At 39.9% G+C, this 27,093-nt stretch overlaps 1 protein-coding gene across 3 annotated transcripts in view; it reads right to left on the reverse strand.

Annotated features, from left to right (window-relative positions):
* The window catches only part of epas1b (endothelial PAS domain protein 1b), an 83,718-nt gene that overhangs the window by 2,907 nt on the left and 53,718 nt on the right, over nucleotides 1-27,093 (reverse strand). For all 3 annotated transcript variants that reach the window (XR_013487872.1, XM_033644989.2, XM_033644980.2), the window contains exons 5-15: nucleotides 24,229-24,347; nucleotides 23,585-23,787; nucleotides 16,823-16,929; nucleotides 8,306-8,453; nucleotides 6,964-7,169; nucleotides 6,525-6,745; nucleotides 6,037-6,150; nucleotides 3,714-4,234; nucleotides 3,415-3,511; nucleotides 2,141-2,234; nucleotides 1,889-2,059 (exon numbers count right to left, since the gene is read on the reverse strand). Coding sequence is in view for 2 of the 3 variants with exons in the window: in XM_033644989.2 (XP_033500880.1) it covers nucleotides 1,889-2,059; nucleotides 2,141-2,234; nucleotides 3,415-3,511; nucleotides 3,714-4,234; nucleotides 6,037-6,150; nucleotides 6,525-6,745; nucleotides 6,964-7,169; nucleotides 8,306-8,453; nucleotides 16,823-16,929; nucleotides 23,585-23,787; nucleotides 24,229-24,347 (2,001 nt within the window). In the remaining variant the exon portion in view is untranslated. The remainder of the gene's footprint in view (nucleotides 1-1,888; nucleotides 2,060-2,140; nucleotides 2,235-3,414; nucleotides 3,512-3,713; nucleotides 4,235-6,036; nucleotides 6,151-6,524; nucleotides 6,746-6,963; nucleotides 7,170-8,305; nucleotides 8,454-16,822; nucleotides 16,930-23,584; nucleotides 23,788-24,228; nucleotides 24,348-27,093) is intronic.

A 27,093-nucleotide genomic window follows, 5' to 3' on the forward strand; every position in this document is an offset into this window, starting at 1 on the left:
ATAGAGCCAATGTTCAGTTTGTCTGTTCTTGTGTACTGTAGAAATGTCTGTGATGCAACATGGCGATCTCCATAAACAAAGACTTGTTTCCTCCGTGGATAATAACGGCTCATGCTAAGGTAAGGAGAACACAACAATTATATTTTACACTAAAGAAACATACTTAAATTATATTCACTTTCTGCCAATATATCCCTTTAAATCCTACACACTGATCCCTTAAAACAACATCAATGTGACGGTTAAGTAAAAATGATCAGAGTAAACATGAACTAAGTTTCTTTGCTTAAGAACCTGATTGAAAAATACTTACTGGCAGTTCTCTTGTTTTAATGAAATACAGCTTGAAAGCTTCAGTTGGAAACATTTACGAAAAACAACTCTTCTCATATTTGCTGAAAGTGTCACTTTATTAACACAGCACTAAATGAGACTGATATTCTGTGAAAAAAGTCATACTCCTTTGCCTGCACTATTGCCTTGTAGTAGAGGGCTGCATTGGGATTGGGTCCCGCCGGGTCCCGTAGGACCCAACCCAAATCTTGTGGGAGCGGGCGGTTTGAACGGCTAAAAAAACACTGCGGGATCGGGATGTAGCCTATAGCGACAGGATGGAGTTAACAAATGTTGTGGAAAAGAAGCTCAAACAAGGTCTGAAGGCGCACTGAGCCCTCTACTTCCCAGCGCTCTCAAAGCTGGCATGTTTCATCTTCAGCATCCCCGCATCCAGTGCACATTCAGAGCGGGCCTTTAGTGTCTGTGGGCACATGTTGGAAGAGAGACGCGCGGGATTGGGACCGCAGTCGGTCAGCAACATTCTCTTCCTCCACAGCAATATTATGGCCAAGTGATTCATTTGTTAAATTCATTCGTTTCATTTGTTAACTTTGTTTATTTTATGTTATTTATTAGTGTTATTTGAGCCACTCACAGCCTACTCTTGTTGCTATTTGTTAATTACATAAAGAGGCGTGATGATGCCGGTGTTATTGAGCATAGGCTTTATCTTTATCTCATTAATGTTTCTTATTCAGGTCTCTCTTAGAAAAGAGACCTTAACTTCAATCACTGCGTGATTATATAAAGGTAGAAAAATAAATAAATACAGAGGAGGAGAATAGAATATGAAACAGCCTTTATTTCATTAAAAACTAAATGAAAACAACGAAATAGGAGCGCTATTCCTGACCAGTGCGTCAAAAGACATGCAGGCCCGGGAAACGAAACAAACAACCCCATAAATCTCTTTATTAATAGCCTATAAAATGACGTGTTTTCTCCTGCGGGACGGGGGAAGACACAAAATCAATGCATCTCTATTATTGTGCGGGCATAAATTCTCAGTTTTGCGGTTACAGGCGGTAATGGTCAGAAATTCAGCGGGAACGGGCAGGAGCGGGATGAAGAAAACAGTCCCGCGCAGGGCTCTAGCTTGTAGCATTTCTAATGGCTTTTGTGCATGTGAACGAAAACTGTTGTCGAATGTGAACTGCTGTCAAACTCGCAAACTAGGCAGAGCTGATAATATATGAATCAAGATTCTGATACTGCTGTGCCTATTTCTCCCCCTTAAATGTTTTTCAGAAACATTTCAGTGACTGTTTAGCTGTGAAATAATTAAGTTTGTGACCTGGCTGCCATTTTGGATTCAGTTGAACAGGGGTACCAAGCACCACCCACAGGCTGGACATGACTTTTTTTCCACACATCATCTGTCTCATGTACTTCTTTCAGAACATAGTGACAGTTTCAGCAAACATGACAAAGTTATATCCATAAAGGTTACCAACTGTAGCAACTCAACTACAGGCTGAAATGATCACATAGTGATCTGAGCTTCTCGGCACTAAAACTCTGGATTGTAAAGAGTAAAGTCTGATCAACTCACCTTCACCCTTCTTGTTGGAAGGCAGCATGTTATACTCTGTGTAGCTGCAGCTCTTTTGAGAAAAGGGCTTCTCATTTGTCCTGCTTCCAGGATACTGAGACTTTCTGTGTTGCTGCAGAGAGCTGAGACACGAGGTCATGCTGCCTGGCATCATCCTGCCCATATCTGACACTGAGACAGAGTAACAGAGGGATTACAGGTACAGCTCTTGGTGGGAACAAATGATAGCATGACATGTTTTTGCGCACATACCTGCCAGTGATCCCGCACTGAGGGAGCGATCCATGGCTGCGCAACTGTCACCCCTCATCTTCTTCCATATGATTTCTGGTGGCGTGCTTTCACCCTGAAACACAGCCACATGGTTAATTACTTAATTAGCTCCTTTGTCCACAAAATAAGAGTGAATTCCCCGTCACAGCTTTGTTTAAGTATAAATAATGAATGGGATGTCCCGATCCCAACCAGAGTCATTTAATATTGAGAATCGGCCAGTACTGAGTCTTGATCTGATAATTGTGTTTTCCTGGACAGTACAGCTGCACAGTGTTGACGTCAAGTGCTTTCAAGTTATTCAAATCAATCCAGTAGACATGTTTGAGAACTGAATGGCTCTGCAATGCTGTTGGGGAAAAAGTTCCCTGCGTCCAAACTGTTCCTTAAATAATCTCTTTAATTGGCCTTGTCGCTGTTTTGGAGGGATGTTTCTCTCCTTTTGCGAGAGTATTCTTTAGTGCAGCCTTGCCTGAGTTAGCCTACCTGACTGAACTGTAGCCTTGATTGTCTTCTACATTATTTATATTACTCTTATTGGCTTTATGCTAGCAGGCTGTTGTTGCACTAGTAGCAGTGTGGTGAGTGTGGCTGTCAACTTCAGCCCCTGATTTTGGAGTTGTCCTCGTCTACGGAGTCCACAACGTTACATTGCTGTGTTTCTACAGTAGCCCAGAATGGACAAACCAAACCTGTACCTGACTTGCCAAACAGTGTTGGAGAAACACTGATTTGGAATGTGAAACTGCTTTAGTGTTTTTACCGGTTTAAATCACCAGGGGTCTCATTTATAAAACAGCGCATAGGGCCATACTAAAAATGTACGTATGGACATTAACCAAAATGGTGTGAACTGAAAAATATTAGACAATTTCACGTCTCTAAGATGTTTGTAAGCATGGGTCAAAGTTTCCTACATCAAGTCTGTTTTTATAGATCACAACTTTTGCATGGAAAGTGGCATACGCCTCTTTCAGGCCTTGTTTCCTGCATACACAACAGTTAAACATGAGTCCCTGGTCTGTTTGTTTTAGAGAGGAAGAGACCTCTGCGGATAATTTAGCTCACTGCTAGATGCCTCTAAATTCCCCTGAATCTTACACAAGTGAAACTGTCTCAAACCTGTCACTATGAGACAGTTACTCTGGATAATCTGCCCTATTTTATGCTCTAATGATTCTCAAGACCTCTCAGGACCTTTTCCAACCGAAACTGGATGGATTAATTCCTGCATGTTTATCAGAGAAACTTACCACAACCATCTGGTTGAAGGAGCGCTTGATGCTGTTGGCCATGGCCACTCTGGCTGGACTCATGTCCCTGTAGACTTGTACAAAATTGTCAATGGACCTACACACACAAAAACACATACACATTCAAATGTAATACTAAAACAGCCAGCTATGGTCGATCTACTAACAGGATGGATCAACATAACACTGTCTGTTTACATGTATTCATCACTGCATGTATAAATATGTGAGGTATTTAAAGCCTTATTTCTTATCTTATTTCTAGGTTTAAAATGTGACTGTGTTGGTTGTTACATCACCTCTGTTTCTGCATAAGGTGTGGCATGTTCTGTTGGCAGGATGGGCGCTCCTCTCCTGACAAAGTGTCCATCAGGCAGGCCTTGGTGGCTCGTGGTTGTTGTTGGTAGGTTAACAGAGGGTCCGGTGGCCAGTGCAGATTCTGCCAGCCTTCCAGGGCAGATGGACGCCAGCTGGAACCCGTTGAGGGAGGACTGTGCACTTGCCCCGTCATAAAACGAGGGTCTGAGGTCCTCTGGTTGGAGCCTCTCTTCTCCCCTGCACCCCAGGACGCAGCTTGCTGGTGCTGGAAGTGGCCTTGGTGCTGAGGAGAGGACAGGGGCTGGAAGAGGCTGGCGATGTTGCTGAAGCTCTGTGGGTTGGCCTGGTGTGTTTGGGACAGGCTGCTGTTGCTCCCCATGGATCCTGTTGAACCTCCCTCCAGGGACTCAGACTCTGGGATGATGGGATTCAGCTGGAAGTCCTCACCGTCCATCTGGATGTAAGGAGCTAAGGTCTCCAGGTCGAGGTCACTCAAGTCCCTCTGGAGAAGATAAAGACATGCATGTTACCCTGCTGCCCAGCTGATGTTTTTGCCTTCTTGAACTGGTACATTTTTTGAGGTACATAAATGCAAACTCATGTCGTTTAGACAAAATTGTTCAAACCTAGAAAAAGACTCCAGCTGGCCTTATCAATACAGCCCAGAGCCCCACTGAAATGGACTCTTGCCCAACTAAATTGAAGTGATTCACACTGGGTATATTTCTGTTTTTGTGTACGCTGAATTTAAATAAGGTCCAGGGACGGATCTCCTGGATCTGTGACAGAGGCCTGGTCTAGGCACCAGATGTGCTCAGCGTGCCAGATTGCCTCAGGGTCCTGATTCTCTGGATGACTTCAAGACATTATGACTCACTGTATGTTAAAGTGTACAGAAGCCCTACCTGATACGTTTAATGCAGACAGAATGTTTGTTTTCGATTCTTTGCTGTGCGTAATGAATAAAGAATTTTAAAATGTAAAATCTTAAGTACAGATGGTTCATTGTCTTTGTTAAAATACCTATAACTAAAGAAAGATGTATTTTTAAGATGTAAAACTGTGTACCAGGCTGCAGCAAGACGTTTCTGCACAGCACAGTATTCAAAACATAAAAATTGTGTGTCAATTACAATTACAGCCTCACAATTGAATGCCTCTGCGCACCCGACATGTTGCACAGTTGCAGTTACAACTCAAGTGTGTGCGTGAAGCATTCATGTCCATGTAACATTAATGCTTCACACACATTCCCCTGCCCCATCAGCACAAAAGATCTATACAGTCAGCACAGTTTCAATATCAGTGTCACCAATTCAGTATCTGACCAAATGTCTTACCTTCTGTTTCCGAGATATGACGTTGAATAATGGCCAGAAAGTTTTTGTAAAACATTATGATGTCACAGTGAAATTGACGTTTGTTATGGCCACTTTTTTGACCAACAAAATCTAATCTGTTTCTTTGAGTCCAAGTGGACGTTCGTGCCAAATTATAAAAATTCACCTAGCTGATCTGGCAGGCCAGTTACACTTGATAAAATCTAGAAACTTGCGCCTCTCCATTTAATAAAAGTGAGTCCCGACTGGCACTCCGGCACAGAGCTTTTATTTTGAAGTGCCGTTTCCTGCTGTAGAATGACTAACTGACAGACAGCTACTAGACAGAAACAGCAAATTAGCTCGACAGCATGGCCAAATGCAAGTATGACACTAAATGTATTAAACTGTGTGGACCTTGAACTAATGACGAAGCAGAAATCTGGACCCTGTGGCTGGACCAGTCGGGAACCACTGCCCTACAATATATTGTTGCACATTCCTGTCTTGCTCGCTCATTTTAAACAGTAAATTCTTTCTGGTCTTTATTTATTTACCAGTGCCAGTTCCTTGTATTTTAAAACCTACTGTTAATAAACTGGATTTTGATTCTTAAAATAGAGAGACAGTTTGTTTGCATATACCACCGAGATTTTGGTTTCTGAAAGCAGATTGATGTGATTTTTTTGATGATAGTTTAGATAAGTGAACAACATTGCTTAGAAAAGAATGTTTAAAATGACAGATTTCTAACCAGAGAATGTTTAAAAAGGCAGTAATGATCCACTTCATATGAATAACAAATTGTCCTTCAACATGGGAAAAATCTTGCCCATCTTAAAAGACACTTTTGCCAAACAGGAAGAGAGACGAGGAAAACCAAGCTCTCAGTCAGATTCAGTTATCGTCGCCTCATAAATCAAACTAATGTTGTGTTAACAGAGGGGCAAAGTTTTAGACATAAGCATATTCATGGGACACACACCTCAGCGTTTGCAGGACTGTTGTTGCCATCTGTGTCCAGAGCAAACAGCTTCTCAGTCAGCTCCACCTTCAGTTCGTTCTCCACTGAGCTGTAGTAATCACCTGGGCTGCTGGGCTGCAGGGCAGGGAGGGGGCATGGAGGAGAGGAGAATAAAGGATGGTGTGAGACAGAGGAGGACAGAACCAAGATGATGAGCACAGGGAAAAAGGGACAAAACGTAAGAGACAGAACATTGTAAAAAGAAAGTGACAGACAAACAAAGAGCGAGAGATGAGGTTTGACAAAGGGCCTATTCACTGCTAAGAGCCGTCCAAATATCCACCCCCGTTATTCTCACACACATTGCCCACAGTTAGTGACCTTTAACCCCCCAGGCCTCACTGAACACAGAAAGAACAAACTATGGAAAAAAAAAAAAAAACAACCAGTAGCTCGCTCACTAATTACTCCTTTCAATTTAACACTCAGTCACTCGGTCTGGTCCTCACCGTGGAGCAGCTGCTGAGGCTTGGCGTGGCACTGCCGGGCGGCGGGTTCTGCTGCACGGTAAATGTACCAGCCATGTTAGTCATGTCTCTTGGAGCTGATGTCGCAGGAGCAGGCTTGTGGCTCTCACTGGTCCACGATGGAGGCCCTGGAGGGGGCATGGCTGCAGAGGAAGCCTGGGTGTATCCTGCTGGCTGCTGGGGCTCCTCAAACTGAGGGCGATCTGCAAGAAAGAAGCCAAAATAAGATTCAGTTGTTAAAAGACAGGATATAGAATAAATGTGCCATGTGGAGAGAGGGTTGACAAACACAAGACCACCAGATGATGCCGGTTTGTATGTATGTAGTTGCACATTTTAATAAATTTAAAATGTATTTAAAGTTGCCATGACATTATTGCTAACACAGTGAAACCAACAGAGGATGGAAGTAAATACAGACCAAAGTCAAGACTGATGATTGTGTCTCCAGGTGTCGGAGCCAGCTGGGCGAGATCCTCCGGCTCCTCTTTGAGTTTGGTGAAGAGGGCTTCTCCTGGCTCAGTCACGCCTGCACCTCCAGCAGTGAAGAAGCTGCTCAAGTGGCGCGGCTTGAACAGGGACTCCGTCTGCTTCAGGGAGAAAATCATCGACTTCTCCTCAATGTCACTGCAGGTTTGGAGACAGAGCAGAGTGAGTTGGGTTGTGTGTGCAGAGAACGCTTCCAGAGCGTATAAAAAACTTAAAGATGGATTTGGAGTTAACCATGTTTTGGTGAATCCCAGGTAAAAAGACATTTAAGCATTTAGGGTAAAAACATGACTGTCTTAAACTCAAATAACCACCTCACAGTTGTGCGCCTCCGTAAACCAGTCAAGTTGCAGTTTACATCCATGTCTGTGAAAACATGGACGCTTCACACACATCCCCCCCCCCGGCAGCACAGAAGATCTACACAATCAGCACAGTTTCAAGGTGGACAACCAAGATTAGTGTCACCAATTCAGTATCTGACCAAATGTCTCCCCTAAACTGGAGATACGACACTGAATTATGGCCTGAAAAGTGTTTTTGCAGAACCTTATGATGTCATAGTAATGCGGACCTTTGACATTTTGGATATAAAATGTCATCACTTCATAATTTTATTTTTCAGACATATTAGTGAAATTTTGTCATAATTAGTGTGTAAACTCTTGAGTTATGGCCCAAAAATATGTTTTATGGGGTCACTGTTTTGACCACCATAATCTAATCTGTTTATCTTTGAGTCCAACTGGACGTTCGTGCCAAATTATTAAAGTTCCTTAAGGTGTTCTTGAGATATTGATTTCATGAAAATGGGAAGGACGGACAACCCCAACGTGGCCTCTGCAGGCCTATCACATCTGGTAACTAATTTTAATCAATTCCTTCTTGAATCGCAGAGGACGTTTGTGCCAAATTTGAAAAAAAAAAAAAAAAAATCCCTCAAGGTGTTGTTGAGATATCAGGTTCATAAGAATGAGACAGATGAGGTCATGGTGACCTCTAAATCTAATCAGTTCATTGTTGAGTCCAAGTGGAAGTTTGTGCAAAATTTGAAGAATTTAAAGGGAATGGGATAGATGGATGGACGCACAACCCAAAAACACAATGGCTGTGGCCACGGCTGTCACTGGCCCAGCATATGACAGGTGACACGACTGTTTACAGATACCCAGACATGTAGAACAATTGACACTTTTTGACCAAATTCAACCTGATTTTGACTCACGCATCTTTTCACTTATCATTTGCCATAACTCTTGGATGACGGCGCTCACCTGAGGACGTAGTTTATGCACACGATGCACTGTGGCTGGGAGTTGCGGCTGTTATAAATAACAGTTCCTTGCGTTTCGACCCAGACATAGCCTCCGTTCTTGGCCAGCATGCGGTACTGACTGCTCACGGCCTGACCCTTGGAACACACTGCAGAGAGAGAGAGAGAGGAAGAAAGAGCGACGTGTTAATGAGCTGTTGTGTTTGGTAAATGAAGACAACTCAGGTGTGAGCTGAGCCATGTTTTATGTTGCTGTAAAAACTCCTTTCACTCCTCGTCTGCTAAGTCATATGAAACCCTTTAAAGACCTTTGAATAATGACCAGTGTATTATCATTCAGCTAAAGCAATTATTAAAGATCTACAGCTCCTGTGAGGTTTGGATAACACACATGGGAGCTCTTATTGTAATTGAACACTAACAAAATTATCATTGTTGATCTTGTGTAATGTTATGAGGTGCTTACATTTCATTGGCCAGCGCACTACAGTAAACACTGAAAACTGACCCTCCTGTTCGTGAGCTCACTTTTTATTCTACTATTTGCAGTCAAAGCTCAGAACAGCTGTTTTTTATGTGCTTTGTGTTTTTTGGTTATTTAAATGACTTTTTAATTTAGTAAATATCCATGCATGTATTTTCCACAAGGCTGTTAAATCAACCATACGTTGGTTAGCACGAGAAAGTGGGATGTTTGACTTTGAGCTGAGAGGGAGATGTTCTGGCTGCAGTCCAAAGTTCAGCACTGGCGTGGGAAAGAAGCAGATCTGTGGTCAGAGAGTGTGCACAAGGCCAGTGATTGTGTGTGTGTGTGTGTGTGTGTGTGTGTGTGTGTGTGTTTTGAGGAACCTCAGGGCAACATTGCATGTAGCAGAGAACGCTGTTAGCATGTGCTGATCGACAGGCTGGTCACGTTGGCCGTGAGAGCGGCCGTCTGTGTGTATGCGACACACAGAGAGAGAGAGATAGGGAAGCCTTTATCTCAGCAGATTTTGGCCAACTAAGGACTGTAGACACAGATGATTAGGACCAGAAGTGAAGGAACACCCCCACACACACACACACACACACACACACACATTCAAACTGTTAAATCCACATACAACAGAACACATCATCTGTAGACATCCTGAGTCGTCAGGTCTTAATTTCAAGTCATTTCCTTCATTTTGTTTTTTAGCCTCAAAATATCGACAATAATATTTTCCAGAACGTCCTACATGATTGATATATGCTGTGTATTTATTGTTTCATGACAAATAATTCTTAAAGACCAAATCTACATGATTTAAGAAGATGCATTTGTCAAACCAAAATCATCACCAAATCAATGACAGATTCTGTAGCAGCAATCTCTGAACTCACTGACTCTCGGTCTGATGACGATAAGCCTCTGGGGACAATGGCCAATATTTCTGGAAGGTCCAGTGTAGCAACTGGATATTTGGGCCAAGACGTCCTCTTCTGTGCACCGGTCATTTCAACTAATAAATTACTGCATATGGATGCAGATAAATTTAAAACTAAAGTTACCGCCTCACAGTTGTACGCCTCCAGAAACTGGTCAAGTTGCAGTTACAGTTTTCATCCATGTTGGTGAAAACATTTATTTAAGTTTCTGCAGTGTACGCACACACACACACACACACACACACACACACACACGCTGCCATTATGATGCAGAGGTGGCTTTAAGAACCTAAATGACCACTTGTCCTCTTGCACTGTCACTCTGTTGTTCAGAGCTTCTAATGATATAGTTTTGTCACTGGAGAAAAGCCATGACACTTCAGAGCCTTGTTAGCAAACACACACACACACACACACACACACACACACTCGTGTCATTAGAATGTAATAGAGGCCACCTGGTCCCCTGTCCAGTGTGTTTGTGGCAGCAGATGTGCAAACCTCATCAGGCCATCCATGGCTGCGCTTAATTTAATAAAGCCATCCTAATACCATGCCCCTGCTCTGTACTCTCTCTCTCTCTCTCTCTCTCTCTCTCTCTCTCTCTCTCTCTCTCTCTCACACACACTCTCACACACACACACACACACACACACACAAACAGACTGTTTTACCACACATATTAAGGAACTAAAAATATGAAAAGAAAACTTATAAAGACACACACCCCGATTTTTTTTTTTTTTAGTCATCCCTAGGGGAGGTGCGCTGGTTTTAACATACCTGCATGGGTCTATAATATAATACATAGTTTTTTTGACATGCATTAATATAGCTTTTATTTAATTAAGTGTGTGTGCACGTGTCTCTAACTCAAAAGAAGTCATAGTAAAGTATGTTGAAAAAAGTCATAATATATTACATCAAAAAAGTCATAGTATAGCATGTCGAAAAAAGTCAGTGTAGCATGTCGAAAAAGTCATAGTATAACATGTCGAAAAAAGTTATAGTATAACATGTTGAAAAAGTCATAGTGTAGCATGTCGAATGAAGTCATAGTATAGCATATCGAAAAAAGTCATAGTATAACATGTCGAAAAAAGTCATAGTATAACATGTCGAAAAAGTCATAGTGTAGCATGTCGAATGAAGTCATAGTATAGCATGTCGAAAAAAGTCATAGTATAACATGTCGAAAAAGTCATAGTGTAGCATGTCGAATGAAGTCATAGTATAGCATATCGAAAAAGTCATAGTATAGCATGTCCAAAAAAGTCATAGGATAGCATGTCAAAAAGTCATAGTATAGCATATCGAAAAAAGTCATAGTATAGCATGTCGAATGAAGTCATAGTATAGCATATCGAAAAAAGTCATAGTGTAGCATGTCGAATGAAGTCATAGTATAGCATGTCGAAAAAAGTCATAGTATAACATGTCGAAAAAGTCATAGTGTAGCATGTCGAATGAAGTCATAGTATAGCATATCGAAAAAGTCATAGTATAGCATGTCCAAAAAAGTCATAGGATAGCATGTCAAAAAGTCATAGTATAGCATATCGAAAAAAGTCATAGTATAGCATGTCAAAAAAGTCATAGTGTAGCATGTCGAATGAAGTCATAGTATAGCATGTTGAAAAAGTCAGTGTAGCATGTCGAATGAAATCATAGTATAGCATGTCGAAAAAGTCATAGTGTAGCATGTCGAATGAAGTCATAGTATAGCATGTCGAAAAAGTCATAGTATAGCATGTCAAAAAAAGTCATAGTATAGCATGTCGAAAAAGTCATAGTATAGCATATCGAAAAAAGTCATAGTATAGCATGTCAAAAAAGTCATAGTGTAGCATGTCGAATGAAGTCATAGTATAGCATGTTGAAAAAGTCAGTGTAGCATGTCGAATGAAGTCATAGTATAGCATGTCGAAAAAGTCATAGTGTAGCATGTCGAATGAAGTCATAGTATAGCATGTCGAAAAAGTCATAGTATAGCATGTCAAAAAAAGTCATAGTATAGCATGTCGAAAAAGTCATAGTATAGCATATCGAAAAAAGTCATAGTATAGCATGTCAAAAAAGTCATAGTGTAGCATGTCGAATGAAGTCATAGTATAGCATGTTGAAAAAGTCAGTGTAGCATGTCGAATGAAGTCATAGTATAGCATGTCGAAAAAAGTCATAGTATAGCATGTCAAAAAAGTCATAGTGTAGCATGTCGAAAAAGTCATAGTATAGTATGTTGAAAAAGTCATAGTATAGCATGTCAAAAAGTCATAGTATAGCATATCGAAAAAAGTCATAGTATAGCATGTCGAAAAAGTCATAGTGTAGCATGTCGAATGAAGTCATAGTATAGCATGTCGAAAAAGTCATAGTGTAGCATGTTGAAAAAGTCATAGTGTAGCATGTCGAATGAAGTCATAGTATAGCATGTCAAAAAAAGTCATAGTATAGCATGTCAAAAAAGTCATAGTGTAGCATGTCGAATGAAGTCATAGTATAGCATGTTGAAAAAGTCAGTGTAGCATGTCGAATGAAGTCATAGTATAGCATGTCGAAAAAGTCATAGTGTAGCATGTCGAATGAAGTCATAGTATAGCATGTCGAAAAAGTCATAGTATAGCATGTCAAAAAAAGTCATAGTATAGCATGTCAAAAAAGTCATAGTATAGCATATCGAAAAAAGTCATAGTATAGCATGTCAAAAAAGTCATAGTGTAGCATGTCGAATGAAGTCATAGTATAGCATGTCGAAAAAGTCATAGTGTAGCATGTCGAATGAAGTCATAGTATAGCATGTCGAAAAAGTCATAGTATAGCATGTCAAAAAAAGTCATAGTATAGCATGTCAAAAAAAGTCATAGTATAGCATGTCAAAAAAGTCATAGTATAGCATATCGAAAAAAGTCATAGTATAGCATGTCAAAAAAGTCATAGTGTAGCATGTCGAATGAAGTCATAGTATAGCATGTTGAAAAAGTCAGTGTAGCATGTCGAATGAAGTCATAGTATAGCATGTCGAAAAAGTCATAGTGTAGCATGTCGAAAAAGTCATAGTATAGTATGTTGAAAAAGTCATAGTATAGCATGTCAAAAAGTCATAGTATAGCATGTCAAAAAAGTCATAGTATAGCATGTCGAAAAAGTCATAGTGTAGCATGTCGAATGAAGTCATAGTATAGCATGTCGAAAAAGTCATAGTGTAGCATGTTGAAAAAGTCATAGTGTAGCATGTCGAATGAAGTCATAGTATAGCATGTCAAAAAAAGTCATAGTATAGCATGTCAAAAAAGTCATAGTGTAGCATGTCGAATGAAGTCATAGTATAGCATGTTGAAAAAGTCAGTGTAGCATGTCGAATGAAGTCATAGTATAGCATGTCGAAAAAGTCATAGTGTAGCATGTCGAATGAAGTCATAGTATAGCATATCGAAAAAGTCATAGTATAGCATGTCCAAAAAAGTCATAGGATAGCATGTCAAAAAGTCATAGTATAGCATATCGAAAAAAGTCATAGTATAGCATGTCAAAAAAGTCATAGTGTAGCATGTCGAATGAAGTCATAGTATAGCATGTTGAAAAAGTCAGTGTAGCATGTCGAATGAAATCATAGTATAGCATGTCGAAAAAGTCATAGTGTAGCATGTCGAATGAAGTCATAGTATAGCATGTCGAAAAAGTCATAGTATAGCATGTCAAAAAAAGTCATAGTATAGCATGTCGAAAAAGTCATAGTATAGCATATCGAAAAAAGTCATAGTATAGCATGTCAAAAAAGTCATAGTGTAGCATGTCGAATGAAGTCATAGTATAGCATGTTGAAAAAGTCAGTGTAGCATGTCGAATGAAGTCATAGTATAGCATGTCGAAAAAGTCATAGTGTAGCATGTCGAATGAAGTCATAGTATAGCATGTCGAAAAAGTCATAGTATAGCATGTCAAAAAAAGTCATAGTATAGCATGTCGAAAAAGTCATAGTATAGCATATCGAAAAAAGTCATAGTATAGCATGTCAAAAAAGTCATAGTGTAGCATGTCGAATGAAGTCATAGTATAGCATGTTGAAAAAGTCAGTGTAGCATGTCGAATGAAGTCATAGTATAGCATGTCGAAAAAAGTCATAGTATAGCATGTCAAAAAAGTCATAGTGTAGCATGTCGAAAAAGTCATAGTATAGTATGTTGAAAAAGTCATAGTATAGCATGTCAAAAAGTCATAGTATAGCATATCGAAAAAAGTCATAGTATAGCATGTCGAAAAAGTCATAGTGTAGCATGTCGAATGAAGTCATAGTATAGCATGTCGAAAAAGTCATAGTGTAGCATGTTGAAAAAGTCATAGTGTAGCATGTCGAATGAAGTCATAGTATAGCATGTCAAAAAAAGTCATAGTATAGCATGTCAAAAAAGTCATAGTGTAGCATGTCGAATGAAGTCATAGTATAGCATGTTGAAAAAGTCAGTGTAGCATGTCGAATGAAGTCATAGTATAGCATGTCGAAAAAGTCATAGTGTAGCATGTCGAATGAAGTCATAGTATAGCATGTCGAAAAAGTCATAGTATAGCATGTCAAAAAAAGTCATAGTATAGCATGTCAAAAAAGTCATAGTATAGCATATCGAAAAAAGTCATAGTATAGCATGTCAAAAAAGTCATAGTGTAGCATGTCGAATGAAGTCATAGTATAGCATGTCGAAAAAGTCATAGTGTAGCATGTCGAATGAAGTCATAGTATAGCATGTCGAAAAAGTCATAGTATAGCATGTCAAAAAAAGTCATAGTATAGCATGTCAAAAAAAGTCATAGTATAGCATGTCAAAAAAGTCATAGTATAGCATATCGAAAAAAGTCATAGTATAGCATGTCAAAAAAGTCATAGTGTAGCATGTCGAATGAAGTCATAGTATAGCATGTTGAAAAAGTCAGTGTAGCATGTCGAATGAAGTCATAGTATAGCATGTCGAAAAAGTCATAGTGTAGCATGTCGAAAAAGTCATAGTATAGTATGTTGAAAAAGTCATAGTATAGCATGTCAAAAAGTCATAGTATAGCATGTCAAAAAAGTCATAGTATAGCATGTCGAAAAAGTCATAGTGTAGCATGTCGAATGAAGTCATAGTATAGCATGTCGAAAAAGTCATAGTGTAGCATGTTGAAAAAGTCATAGTGTAGCATGTCGAATGAAGTCATAGTATAGCATGTCAAAAAAAGTCATAGTATAGCATGTCAAAAAAGTCATAGTGTAGCATGTCGAATGAAGTCATAGTATAGCATGTTGAAAAAGTCAGTGTAGCATGTCGAATGAAGTCATAGTATAGCATGTCGAAAAAGTCATAGTGTAGCATGTCGAATGAAGTCATAGTATAGCATGTCGAAAAAGTCATAGTATAGCATGTCAAAAAAAGTCATAGTATAGCATGTCAAAAAAGTCATAGTATAGCATATCGAAAAAAGTCATAGTATAGCATGTCAAAAAAGTCATAGTGTAGCATGTCGAATGAAGTCATAGTATAGCATGTTGAAAAAGTCAGTGTAGCATGTCGAATGAAGTCATAGTATAGCATGTCGAAAAAGTCATAGTGTAGCATGTCGAAAAAGTCATAGTATAGTATGTTGAAAAAGTCATAGTATAGCATGTCAAAAAGTCATAGTATAGCATATCGAAAAAAGTCATAGTATAGCATGTCGAAAAAGTCATAGTGTAGCATGTCGAATGAAGTCATAGTATAGCATGTCGAAAAAGTCATAGTGTAGCATGTTGAAAAAGTCATAGTGTAGCATGTCGAATGAAGTCATAGTGTAGCATGTCGAATGAAGTCATAGTATAGCATGTCGAAAAAGTCATAGTATAGCACGTCAAAAAAAGTCATAGTATAGCATGTCAAAAGTCATAGTATAGCACGTCGAAAAAAGTCATAGTATAGCATGTCAAAAAGTCATAGTGTAGCATGTTGAATGAAGTCATAGTGTAGCATGTCGAAAAAGTCATAGTGTAGCATGTTGAAAAAGTCATAGTGTAGCATGTTGAAAAAGTCATAGTATAGCATGTCGAAAAAGTCATAGTGTAGCATGTCGAAAAAGTCATTTTATAGCATGTCGAAAAAGTCATAGTGTAGCATGTCGAAAAAGTCATAGTGTAGCATGTCGAATGAAGTCATAGTATAGCATGTTGAAAAAGTCATAGTGTAGCATGTCGAATGAAGTCATAGTATAGCATGTTGAAAAAGTCATAGTATAGCATGTCGAAAAAGTCATAGTATAGTATGTTGAAAAAGTCATAGTATAGCATGTCGAAAAAGTCATAGTGTAGCATGTCGAAAAAGTCATAGTGTAGCATATCGAAAAAAGTCATAGTATAACGTTGAAAAAGTCATAGTGTAGCATGTCGAATGAAGTCATAGTATAGCATGTCGAAAAAGTCATAGTATAGCATGTCAAAAAAAGTCATAGTGTAGCATGTCGAATGAAGTCATAGTATAGCATGTTGAAAAAGTCATAGTATAGCATGTCAAAAATCATAGTATAGCATGTCGAAAAAGTCATAGTATAGCATGTCAAAAAAAGTCAGTGTTGCATGTCGAATGAAGTCATAGTATAGCATGTCGAAAAAGTCATAGTATAGCATGTCAAAAAGTCATAGTATAGCATATCGAAAAAAGTCATAGTATAGCATGTCGAAAAAGTCATAGTATAGCATGTCGAAAAAGTCATAGTGTAGCATGTCGAAAAAAGTCATAGTATAGCATGTCGAAAAAGTCATAGTATAGCATGTCGAAAAAGTCATAGTGTAGCATGTCGAAAAAGTCATAGTATAGCATGTCGAAAAAGTCATAGAATAGTACGTCAAAAAAAGTCATAGTGTAGCATGTCGAAAAAGTCATAGTATAGCATGTCGAAAAAGTCATAGTGTAGCATGTCGAAAAAGTCATAGTATAGCATGTCGAAAAAGTCATAGAATAGTACGTCAAAAAAAGTCATAGTGTAGCATGTCGAAAAAGTCATAGTATAGCATGTTGAAAAAGTCATAGAATAGTATGTCAAAAAAAGTCATAGTTTATCATCACTTCATATAAGTTTTACATCTGAGTGTGTACACGTGTGTGCTTACAGTTGTGGTGGCTCTTTGTGACGCTGTCTGAGTCCAGGGCGTGGTAAAAGTCGTAGACTGAACGACCCAGCAGATCCTCAGGAGTGTAACCCATCAACTCTGTTACCCTGTAACACAAACACACACACACACACACACACATTTAATAATGCACAGGATTTCATGTTTTTAATCTTAACTTCTCTCTTCTATCACGCATTGCTTAAAAGACAAATCCTGCACTTCAAAAGGCTTCACACACGATTTGGAAATCAAACAGAGAGGTGAACAGTCTTCCAAAAATAAGAACTCTTCACCTCCCTGTGGTTCTGGGAACAACTAATCTCTTTCCGTCACTCTCATCACGAGTTCACTTTGTTAATAAGGATTTTGTTGCTGGCTTACGTCATTTTAAAAATTCCTTTTCCCCTTTTATTAAAAAAAGCATTCTGGTTCCTCCTTAACGTTCAGGTACATTACCTTTTTTTGTCATTTAGAAAATAAATGGTTTTAGGCTCAACACCAAACATAGTTGAAGTGCTTTATTCACTCTCAGAGGAGAGTCTCTTCCCAACAAACTGTGCTGTGAGAACATAATCCAAACCAACAACAGGAAATGACCCCTGAACACAAGGTTTAATAAGAGTCCACAGAGGGTGAACTGGGACAAAGAGTGCAGACAAATTCGTCATGCTTAGCCTAAATTAGAGGCTTGAATGTGATTTTATTCGACTTCTCCAGCCACCAAAATCTTCCAGCGTCGCAGGATGAAAGTTTACCAAATAGATCTTGAGTAAGGGAGTTGTTTACGAGTGTATGCGGCTGTAACACATGAGTTCGGGTTGGCTTGTAAACAAAGAAACAAAAAACAATACCATTGTGTTTTATTGTAAATTTTAACCTGTGATTGCACAAAAGACCTGTCTTACCTCCTACAGATGTTTTACCAAACTGTGCAAATAATGTTTCTGCTACTGGTGATGGTAACTGCAAAGAACTTCCACTGATAATCCTTGGTAACTGGGAACAGCCACCAATGGCTTTCGGGAAAAATAAGAGCTATCCTCTTTATGTTATGGTTGTGCAAAGGTTGACGCACTTCCTCTGTGCAGTAAATGGAGCCCTCATTTTCCTGGAGGATCATACCCAGTGGCCGACAGAACTGCACAGTGAAAGCGATGCTAATAGGAAACCAATCTAAATGCAGATGGTGTCTTAATTCTATAGCCATTACATTGTGCATTCAACAATGACTCCATAATAACACGTACGTATCTACATCCACTTTAAACCAGGGTTGTACTGAGCCACGACAAAACGTAGCAAAATGTTGACTTAAACAGAAACAGCGGCACGTTGAACATCCTGTTGTGTAACGTAAGAGCGCTGCCTTTAAATACAGCAGGTTTTAATTGGATTCAATTCAAAGGGGCTTCATCAGAGTGCCTACAGGTGTAAACAAATTAAAGACCTTTTTAAAATCAGTTTAAATAAAATTTAAGACCAAATTTGTGATGAAAATACACACCAAAAGCGAAAATATACTCTTTCCAGGGAAACACAATGATGTCAGTTCAAAATAAACAGTAAAAATGACCCTGACGATACTTTCTGTGCTTACGGCTCTGCATGTGCGACTCCACCGCCCTGATCCCCATTTTACCACATTTGAAACACCTTGGACATACAGCGCAGTTTGCTTCATAAACATTTACAGGCCCTGGCTTTAATCACAACGAGTAATTGTTTTTATTCTTTTAATCTATTTGTCCCTACACTTGCATTTTCCCCATTTTTCCATAGCTTGCATGTCCTAGTTTAACGATGCAGATGCATTGCGTGACCTAGGTGTGTGAGAGGGGAAAAATAGGAGCATTGAGCACACATAGACATTGTGTCAAAGAATGGTACCCTGTCAAATAGTGTTTCCCTCCTGTTAAAATGATGTTTCCTTTGGCACCAACACCAAAAATGACATCAGTGATGTGACTAAAAAAACATTTAAGACCCCTTCAATCCGAATTTGAGACATTTTAATACTTTTTAAGGCCTTTTTTTTTGTATACGTGTATTTAACACATTTTAAAACTTTAAGGACCTGTGGCCACCCTGTTTAATGGCATGAGAAAAACTGTATGTTTACTAAGTAAAGATCTACCAGAATTTGGTTTGTATACACGTCGCTGCTGATTGGGTACACTTCTGACACATCCACCGAATGAGAAGCCCATTGCACACTGTTTCACACTGTTTCGAGGAATCATGTTGTTCAACCTGGACACCGTAGCAAAATGGCGCCCCAGATTGAAGGCACCCCAGCAGTCTAACATTAAATCTATGACTTGTTTTAATTTTCCCCCACATCACACCAATGGCTATTTTTAAAGAGGACAAACATTAGACTTAAAATGAGCTCTCCAGGGTGCCCAGTGGTTAAGTGGTTGGAGCTGATGTCCCATATACGAAGGCAATGCCCTTGTCACAGCAGCCACGGGTTTGGTTCCTGCCTGCGGCTGCTCTGCTCTATGCCCTCTCTCTCACCCTTCACACATAGACTGTCCTATCTAATAAAGGCAAAAGCAAATTAAAAAAATCTTAAATAAAATTAACTCTCTGTCCACATTTTTACTACTTAATAATTTAACATCATGTTAATATTTCTTTAAACCTAACTGCCAAAAGATCATTGAACACATACAAATATTTGCAGCATAAAATAGAGAATGTTTCTCTATCAAAATTTCTCTGCACACCATAATTTTTTGTATGATTTTCTTATCATGACATAATTTATTATCTATGATTGATAACATTTTTCTGTAACTCTCGCAGTTATCTCCATTATCTGTCAGGAGTTGTCAATCTGTAAATAATGATTTGTCGTATGGATTAGTGATGAGAGTGACTGGGAGAAAGAGGAGAGACAGAGAAGCCTCGGGGTGCAGAGACTCTTGTCCTCTGATTACATAACACGGACAGATGCAGGCCTCAGACTGGAGGGAGGAAGGGCAGAGTAAATGAAAGAGAGAGGAAGTAATGTGGACAAAATCAGGTGTGAAAGGAGGCAGTGAGAGGAAGATACTAGGGGAGAAAGTGAATAAAGAACAGGAGCAAAGAAAAGAATGTTTGGAGGGATTAAGAGATGAGGAAGACAGGGAGCCAGAGGAAAATTTTGGCTCTGTACGTTTCTGCAAACCACAGGTATGACGTATGAGCTGACTTCAGGAGGTGGAGGGCATGGTGGATGGTGTGGGCTAGACGCCTAGGTGTCACATGACCACGAGAGTTATCGCTGCATTTCCAGCTGCTTCTTTAGCCACAAACGTGGGTGTTTTCTAGCAACCTGTTGCTGTGTAAAGAAACACAAGTTTCAACTGCTACATAACGACATACAAATGTAAGGTATTTGTGATTTGCAGAAATCTGCAATGCCAACGTTTATCCTGGCGATTGGGATAGAGGAAGGAGGTGGATGGAGAGGAGAGGAGAGCTGGAGTGAAAAAAGAAAGAAAACAAAATCATATCCAAGACTGGTTGCAACGAAAGCATCAAATTATAATAGCGATGGTAATGACGGTGATGATTGCTGGCTGAAAACCCAAATACAAACACTCCTACCAACATGTGACCCTTTCCCCCTCCGTACTGCCCTCTCTTTTTCCTTCACAGGCCTGACTGTCTCTTTCTCTCTGCCTTCCTTTTTTCAATTAATACATTAAAAGAAACACTTGCATGGGCGACTCTTTTCTAATCACATTTCATGTAAATTCAAGACACATATCATTTCATTTCATAAGACATTTGTTTGTCATTTTTATGTGACAATCACGGATGTAGCCTCCGTGACATCACCTATTGGTTTGTGGACTCCTGTTTCGAACTTTTGGCATTTTTAGCATCGCCATTTTGGATTTTAGATGTGACTCCGACTGTGGTGATGCCTCAAAGCAGCCCTGCTTTTTAACTGCGCGTAATTTTAAGCCTGTATTAAGTGTAAATGGATGAGTTACATTAAAATTCACCCCCCTGTACAGTTAGCATGAATGTTGAAATTAGCTTTAAAGACCAAAACTGTTATTTTGTACTATGAACGTGCTGTAAGGTTGGGCACTTTAACATGTGGGTCCATAGGGATCGACTAGCTTCTGGAGCCAGCCTCAAGTGGCCATTAGAGGAACTGCAGTTTTTGGCACTAATGCATTGGCTTCATTTTGCCGCTTGGTTCTTTTAAGTGTAACAGTATCTTCTTGTTGTTATTGCCAGGGCCACCTATCAAGTCCTTTAATGCTTGTGTTTCATCGGATAATAAATTATGAGTTACACGAATAACCTTGTTTATTGTATTCATAACATCCTGTCCTGCAAGATGACAAAAAGTTAAAACGCAGATGGAGTCATTTTAATAGTCACATCATATACAATGAATAAACTGGACTTTTTATGAGTTTTAAACAAGTCGTGAGAACCTAAGGTTTTGGACGACTTCTGGACGATGGCGCTCATTGAGAGGTTCATCTCATTTTCTCTTTCTCTATTGAGGGAGAAGTTTTTTCTTCCCCTCCTTCCCTGCTCCCTCTCTGTACTCGACCTGTCAAACTGCCAGACATGAGCTGAACAAACTTTCTGTCCTCCTGTCCCTAATGAGTCGGAGTCCCTGCTGAGCCAGGAGGGCGACCCACCTACAATAAACTCATTTGCGTAATTGGAGAGAAGATTTGGGCGGCTATCAAACTGCACCAATAAGCAGAGAAAGAGAAAGGGTGCCTGATGGCTGCTGTGCGTGTAATGGAGTTGGCGTCGTCATCGAGGTCACACAGATGATGACGCAAGTGTACTCGGGTATGAGATGACATTACTGATGTGACAGCTGAGCGACAGGGGAATGGGCAAAGGGGTGGGGATCGCACTCAGGCACTTTACAGATCATTTGTAACTAATATGAAAACGCCTTCAATGACAACTTTTAAACAGTGGAATTTGTTTGTGGGCTTGTTCACTCTCGTCTCAACGATCACAAACACTTGGAACAGTCTGATGATGTCGTGACGGCATCTTATTAAAGTATTAATGTTTCATCTCTGGCTTACATTTCCCACTGACGGCCCGGCCAAGTAAAACTGACTCAGTCAACACACTGCAATCAGTCAGAGAGTCTTGTGTGTGAGTGTATGTTGCACTTCAAGGACTGTGTTTTAACTGGCAGCTGTCCACAACATGAAGCTGTTCTACTGAACTCTACTGACGTTCTTTAAAGACTTGTGAGTGCAGTAATTATTTTTCTATTAAGTCGTTTTTCAAGTGTATTTTCTGGGTTCAGGCTCTAAAATGTGGTGATTTATTTTGCACTTGTTTCATATGGCTGTAAAATGAGTGCTGTGTTTTTTATTAATTCTAAAACATCATTTTAGGCTCTAACTGTAATTTCTGACATTTTACAGAGTAAATTATTAATGAGTAATCCGAACAAAAAAATTAATCAAGATTTATCAAAGATAATTATAATGGTCTGTAAGGCCTCTGTGACTTCATATTGAGCTCTCATGCACAGTTTATGCATAATTTAATGATCTGAAAGGGAAAAAACAAAACAAATGAGAACTGCCGCCTCGTGGTTGCATGCTGCCACAAACTTGTCCAGTTACAGTTTACATCCATGTCTGTCCAGACTCCTATGTAGCCATGACAACTGACAACATTTAAAATATGGATGTTACTGAAAAGAACCTACAAATTCTGAAACATGGATGCTTCACAAACATCTTCCCCCCGACAGCACAGATCTATAAAGTCAGCACAGCACCGATTCAGTTTCTGACCAAATGTCTCCCCCTCTGTTCCTGAGATATGACGCTGAGTAATGGCCAGAAAAGTGCTTTTGCAGAACATTATGATGTCACAGTGAAGTTGACCTTCGGGATATAAATGTCATCACCTCATCATTTTATCCTTTTAGACATTTTCTGAAATTTTGTCATGATTAGTGGATGAATTCTTGAGTTATGGCCAAAAAGGTGTTTTGTGAGGTCACAGTGACCTCTGACTTTTGACCTCCAAATCTAATCAGCTTATTCTTGAGTCCAAGTGGACGTTGGTGCCAAATTTGAAAAAAATCCCTCAAGGCCTTCTTGAGATTTTGCGTTTACAAAAATGAGATACAAGAATGAGACACATGCAAGGTCACAGTGGCCTTTGACCAAACGAAATGTAATCAGTTCATTCTTGACTCCATGTGGACGTTGGTGCCAAATTTGAGGAAATTCCCTCAAGGCCTTCTTGAGATTTTGCGTTTACAAGAATGAGACACATGCAAGGTCACAATGACCTTTGACCAACAAAATCTAATCCGTTCATTCTTGACTCCATGTGGACGTTGGTGCCAAATATGAGGAAATTCCCTCAAGGCCTTCTTGAGATTTTGCGTTTATAAGAACAAGACACATGCAAGGTCACAATGACGTTTGACCAACGAAATCTAATCAGTTCATTCTTGACTCCATGTGGACGTTGGTGCCAAATTCGAGGAAACTCCCTCAAGACCCTCTTGAGATCTGCATTCATGAGAATGAGACGGATATACGTACAGGCAAATGGACATTCTGAAAACATAATGCCTCTGACCATGGCCTACATGAGGGATAACAAGTACCTTCAGCCAGCTCATTGATGATAAGCAAATCTGTTGTTTAGGTAATTCTTAAATCACGTCAAGAAACATTATGTGGGGTTTTCTCACTTTCCGTCATGTCAGCTGACCCCACACTGTGTGTGACTGTGTGCGTCTACCTCTCGTCACAGTAGGTGAACTTCATGTCCATGCTGTGCCTGCTCAGGAAGGTCTTGCTGTCCAGCGGTATGTCGATGTTTGATGGGTGTGCGATGGGTTCACACATCAGGACAGCGCAGGTGAGCGGAGGCTCTTTGAAGCCGCACAGCACTCGCGGAGGGCAGCTGTTGTACATCTTCAGGTGACCGGTGCAATGCAGCACCTGGAGGGAGCAGCAGGAACTTACAGTGTGGCAGTGAAGCTGAAGGTCACAGGATGGCTTGCATCTTGTGTGTTCTGACACTAGCAGCTGATACTGACGTGATGTTTTAATTGTAAAGATCTTTTTCTGTTGTATGTATTTATTTTATGTTTCGATGGTGGTTTTTTACTTATCTGGGGAGCGCATAAGAAATTTTACTTGTTGGGAGATCATTAACAGGACAGGAAACATAAAAAGGATATTTCTGTAACACAAAATTATGTCTATTTATTTTGCCTTCTCTTTTAAATTACTTGATCATTTCACCTCCTCAGGCCTCTTATTCAAATAAATCAGTCTGAGAAGGACAAAACACTTGTGATGTGTTTCTCTTATCACCCTGCATGCATGAGGTGCAGATGTTGCAGGCGTGCTAACTTGTAGCTGCTGCAGTGCTCTTACCTTCCAGCTGGCTGACTTGAGGTTGACGGTGCGTCCTCTGTTGGTCACCGTGCATTTCATCCTCATGAAGAAATCTCGCTCTGTACTCAGCTCTTTGCCTTTTTTACCAAAGCCGCTGCCTGAAAAGAAAATATTAGGTTCAGTTGTAGGTTGAGTTGTAACATCCCAAATGTGGGCTCTGAGATACAAGAGTTGAACTCATTTTGACAAAGTATTAAAGTTAATAAAATTATGTTAAACTTTCAAGAATGAAACTGCGCTTCATCACATGTAATGCAGGACAAATTAAAAGGCATGTTTTTTCTAGTGTCAGTGCTTCAACAATCAACATATCTGTAACACTTGAAGGAACAGTGTGTTAGATTCAGGGGGTTTAGTGACATCTAGTGGTGAGGATTGCAGATTGCAACCAGCTGAAACTTCTCCTGGTTCGAATTCCTTCAGTGTTTGGGAGGTTTTTACCACAAGCTGAATTATCCGTAGAGGTGTCTTCCTCTCCAAAACAAACGGACTAGGTGATTAAAACCAGTAAAATGAGTGAATAAAGCAGTTTCATGTAACAAATCTGTTTCTGTGATGCCATTTAGCACGTCGGACTCGGACGAGCCACCCGCTGAAGTCCCGCCCTACCACCTCTGGTTGTGTAGCAGTTTTCAACACATCCTTTACTAACTTTTGCGGTGTTTGATCTTGCGGGGATGTAGCCATTTTTCTGCCATGGTTCGCGTCCTGTAGGCGATATTTTTGTGGGCGTGTTACACCAAAACCTGTTTCCCCCCGGCAATATTTTTGCAAGCGCACCGTTGCTGTGGCACCGCCCAGAACGATTGTGATTGGTTGAAAGAAATAAAAAAAGCCGGAGCGTTTTTTTCTCCAATCTTAAAGTGAGAGTCAGCCCAGCCAGACCTTTCTTTTCTTGAGAAAGGTCTGGTGAGCGAGACTACTCCTCACCTAAACAAATTGGCCCAATGATCTAAACTTAAAAAAAAAAAATCAGTGTTTTTACGATGCTCTCGTCACAGAGGGGCTCTTAACTACAGTGGCTGACACAAAAATGCAAAAGGACCTATCTAGAGCCAGAGTTTAGTGTGTCCGTTCTGGACTACTGTAGAAACATGGTGGTGCAACTCATCTCCACAGATAAGGACCTGCTGCCTATGTAGATACAATCGGTTCATTCTACGGTAACAAAAATGCAACGATTCTTATTTTCATTTGATTATACACTAAGGGAAACATACTTATTATATTCCATTTCATCCCTTTAAAGCCTTAAAATGCACTAATTGTACATGCTTTTTCTTTGCAACTTTCATTTCTATGACACACATGAAACCTTTAATGCTCTTATCCTTTCAGTCACAGCAAAAAACAACGAACGTGTTAATATTTTACTTGTAAGTAACAACAGATTTCACACACAGTATAACGTCATGTTTTCGCATCAGTCTCCGTAGTGAGTAGCGCCAGAGTTACACTGATATGTAACGTGAAACTGCTTTATACCATGTTTCTAGTGGTTTAAATAACCTGGTCCATTCGTTTAGAGAGTAAGAGTCCTTTGTGGATAACTTGGCCTCCGGTGAAAACCTTCTGAACGTTAGGATCTTATGTTATCAGCAAAAAGGTGACTGCACATTAGCATGTGTTGGACTAGCTGTCCGTAGCTACATGCCAAAGTCTGTCGAAAATACAGTGATTTGTAACATGAAACTGTGTTATTCTGTGTTTGACCCTGACCCCTGAACGTCTGGATCAGAAAACAAACAGCATGTTGTGGATGAGCCCCAAGGTGCCGAATAGTGTCAGAATAAGCACTGATTTGTAACGTTAAACTGCTTTATCCAGTGTTTTTAGCAATTCTAATCGTCTGGTTGGTTTCGTCTGTGGATAATTCTGCACCCGCTAAAACTTAAACACTGAAGGAATTCTGGCCGACAATTCCAGTTCCCCCTAAATCTTACACACTTCACCTCTAGAAGCCCAAACTGACTCTTACCCAGTCTGTGGCATGTTAAGTTCATCTGAGCCAGTTTTTTATTTGAATTATACGTAAAGTTCATCGAATGTTTGTTTTGTTAAGTTCAAAAATTCATGACGTTTCCTGCCTGTGACTAATCGTGAGCTGTTGTTCTTATTTTAGTGGCAAAATTGCCTGAAATAAAAACACTTAACCCTACTCTTATCTCTCCTTCCCTTATGTGACTGGGAAAATGGTCAAGGTTTACACTTGCTGACCCTTCCCCCAAATCCAAACACACACACACACACACACTCAATAGGAAATTTGGCCAAGCTGTTACATCATGAGGTCGGAGTTCAGCCTCAGAGCTGCAGGCACGGAGCAAAGTGGTGAAGTGTGTCTCTGTCGATCGCAACACTCACAAGTGTGTCTTTATCTTTATACAGCTACACTGATACAAGATAAACAATTTAAAGAAATGTATCTCGTCCTCACTGGGGGAAAATGTGTGAGTTCTCAAAGCGTGTTAAAAGGAAAAGGGCCATAAAATATACGGTCCTGTTCTACTTGTGTGTTTTGTGGCCACTGCTGATAAGAGTTATCAAACCGCAGCTTAGTGAGTGTGATTGTGCGAGCATGTGAACATGAGACAGAGAGCTTTTTTTCCCTCATATAAAGCTTTGTAAGTCACACTTATTATTTCCCAGTGTTCCACAGTTGTAGTCGTTTCTTTTGAGGCACACAGTCTGTGCGTATCTTTCTTACTTACGTTCCTCTGCACTGTATCCTGTGTGACTTTCTGCTACAGACACCCTAACATACCTTTTCCACTATCAGCAACAGATAATGCTCAGTTCCTCTCAGCGTCTTCTTGTCCTCACGCTCACATCTCTTATCGTCAT

Source organism: Epinephelus lanceolatus, chromosome 17 (genome assembly GCF_041903045.1).
Source record: "Epinephelus lanceolatus isolate andai-2023 chromosome 17, ASM4190304v1, whole genome shotgun sequence".
Taxonomy (NCBI): Eukaryota; Metazoa; Chordata; class Actinopteri; order Perciformes; family Serranidae; genus Epinephelus; species Epinephelus lanceolatus.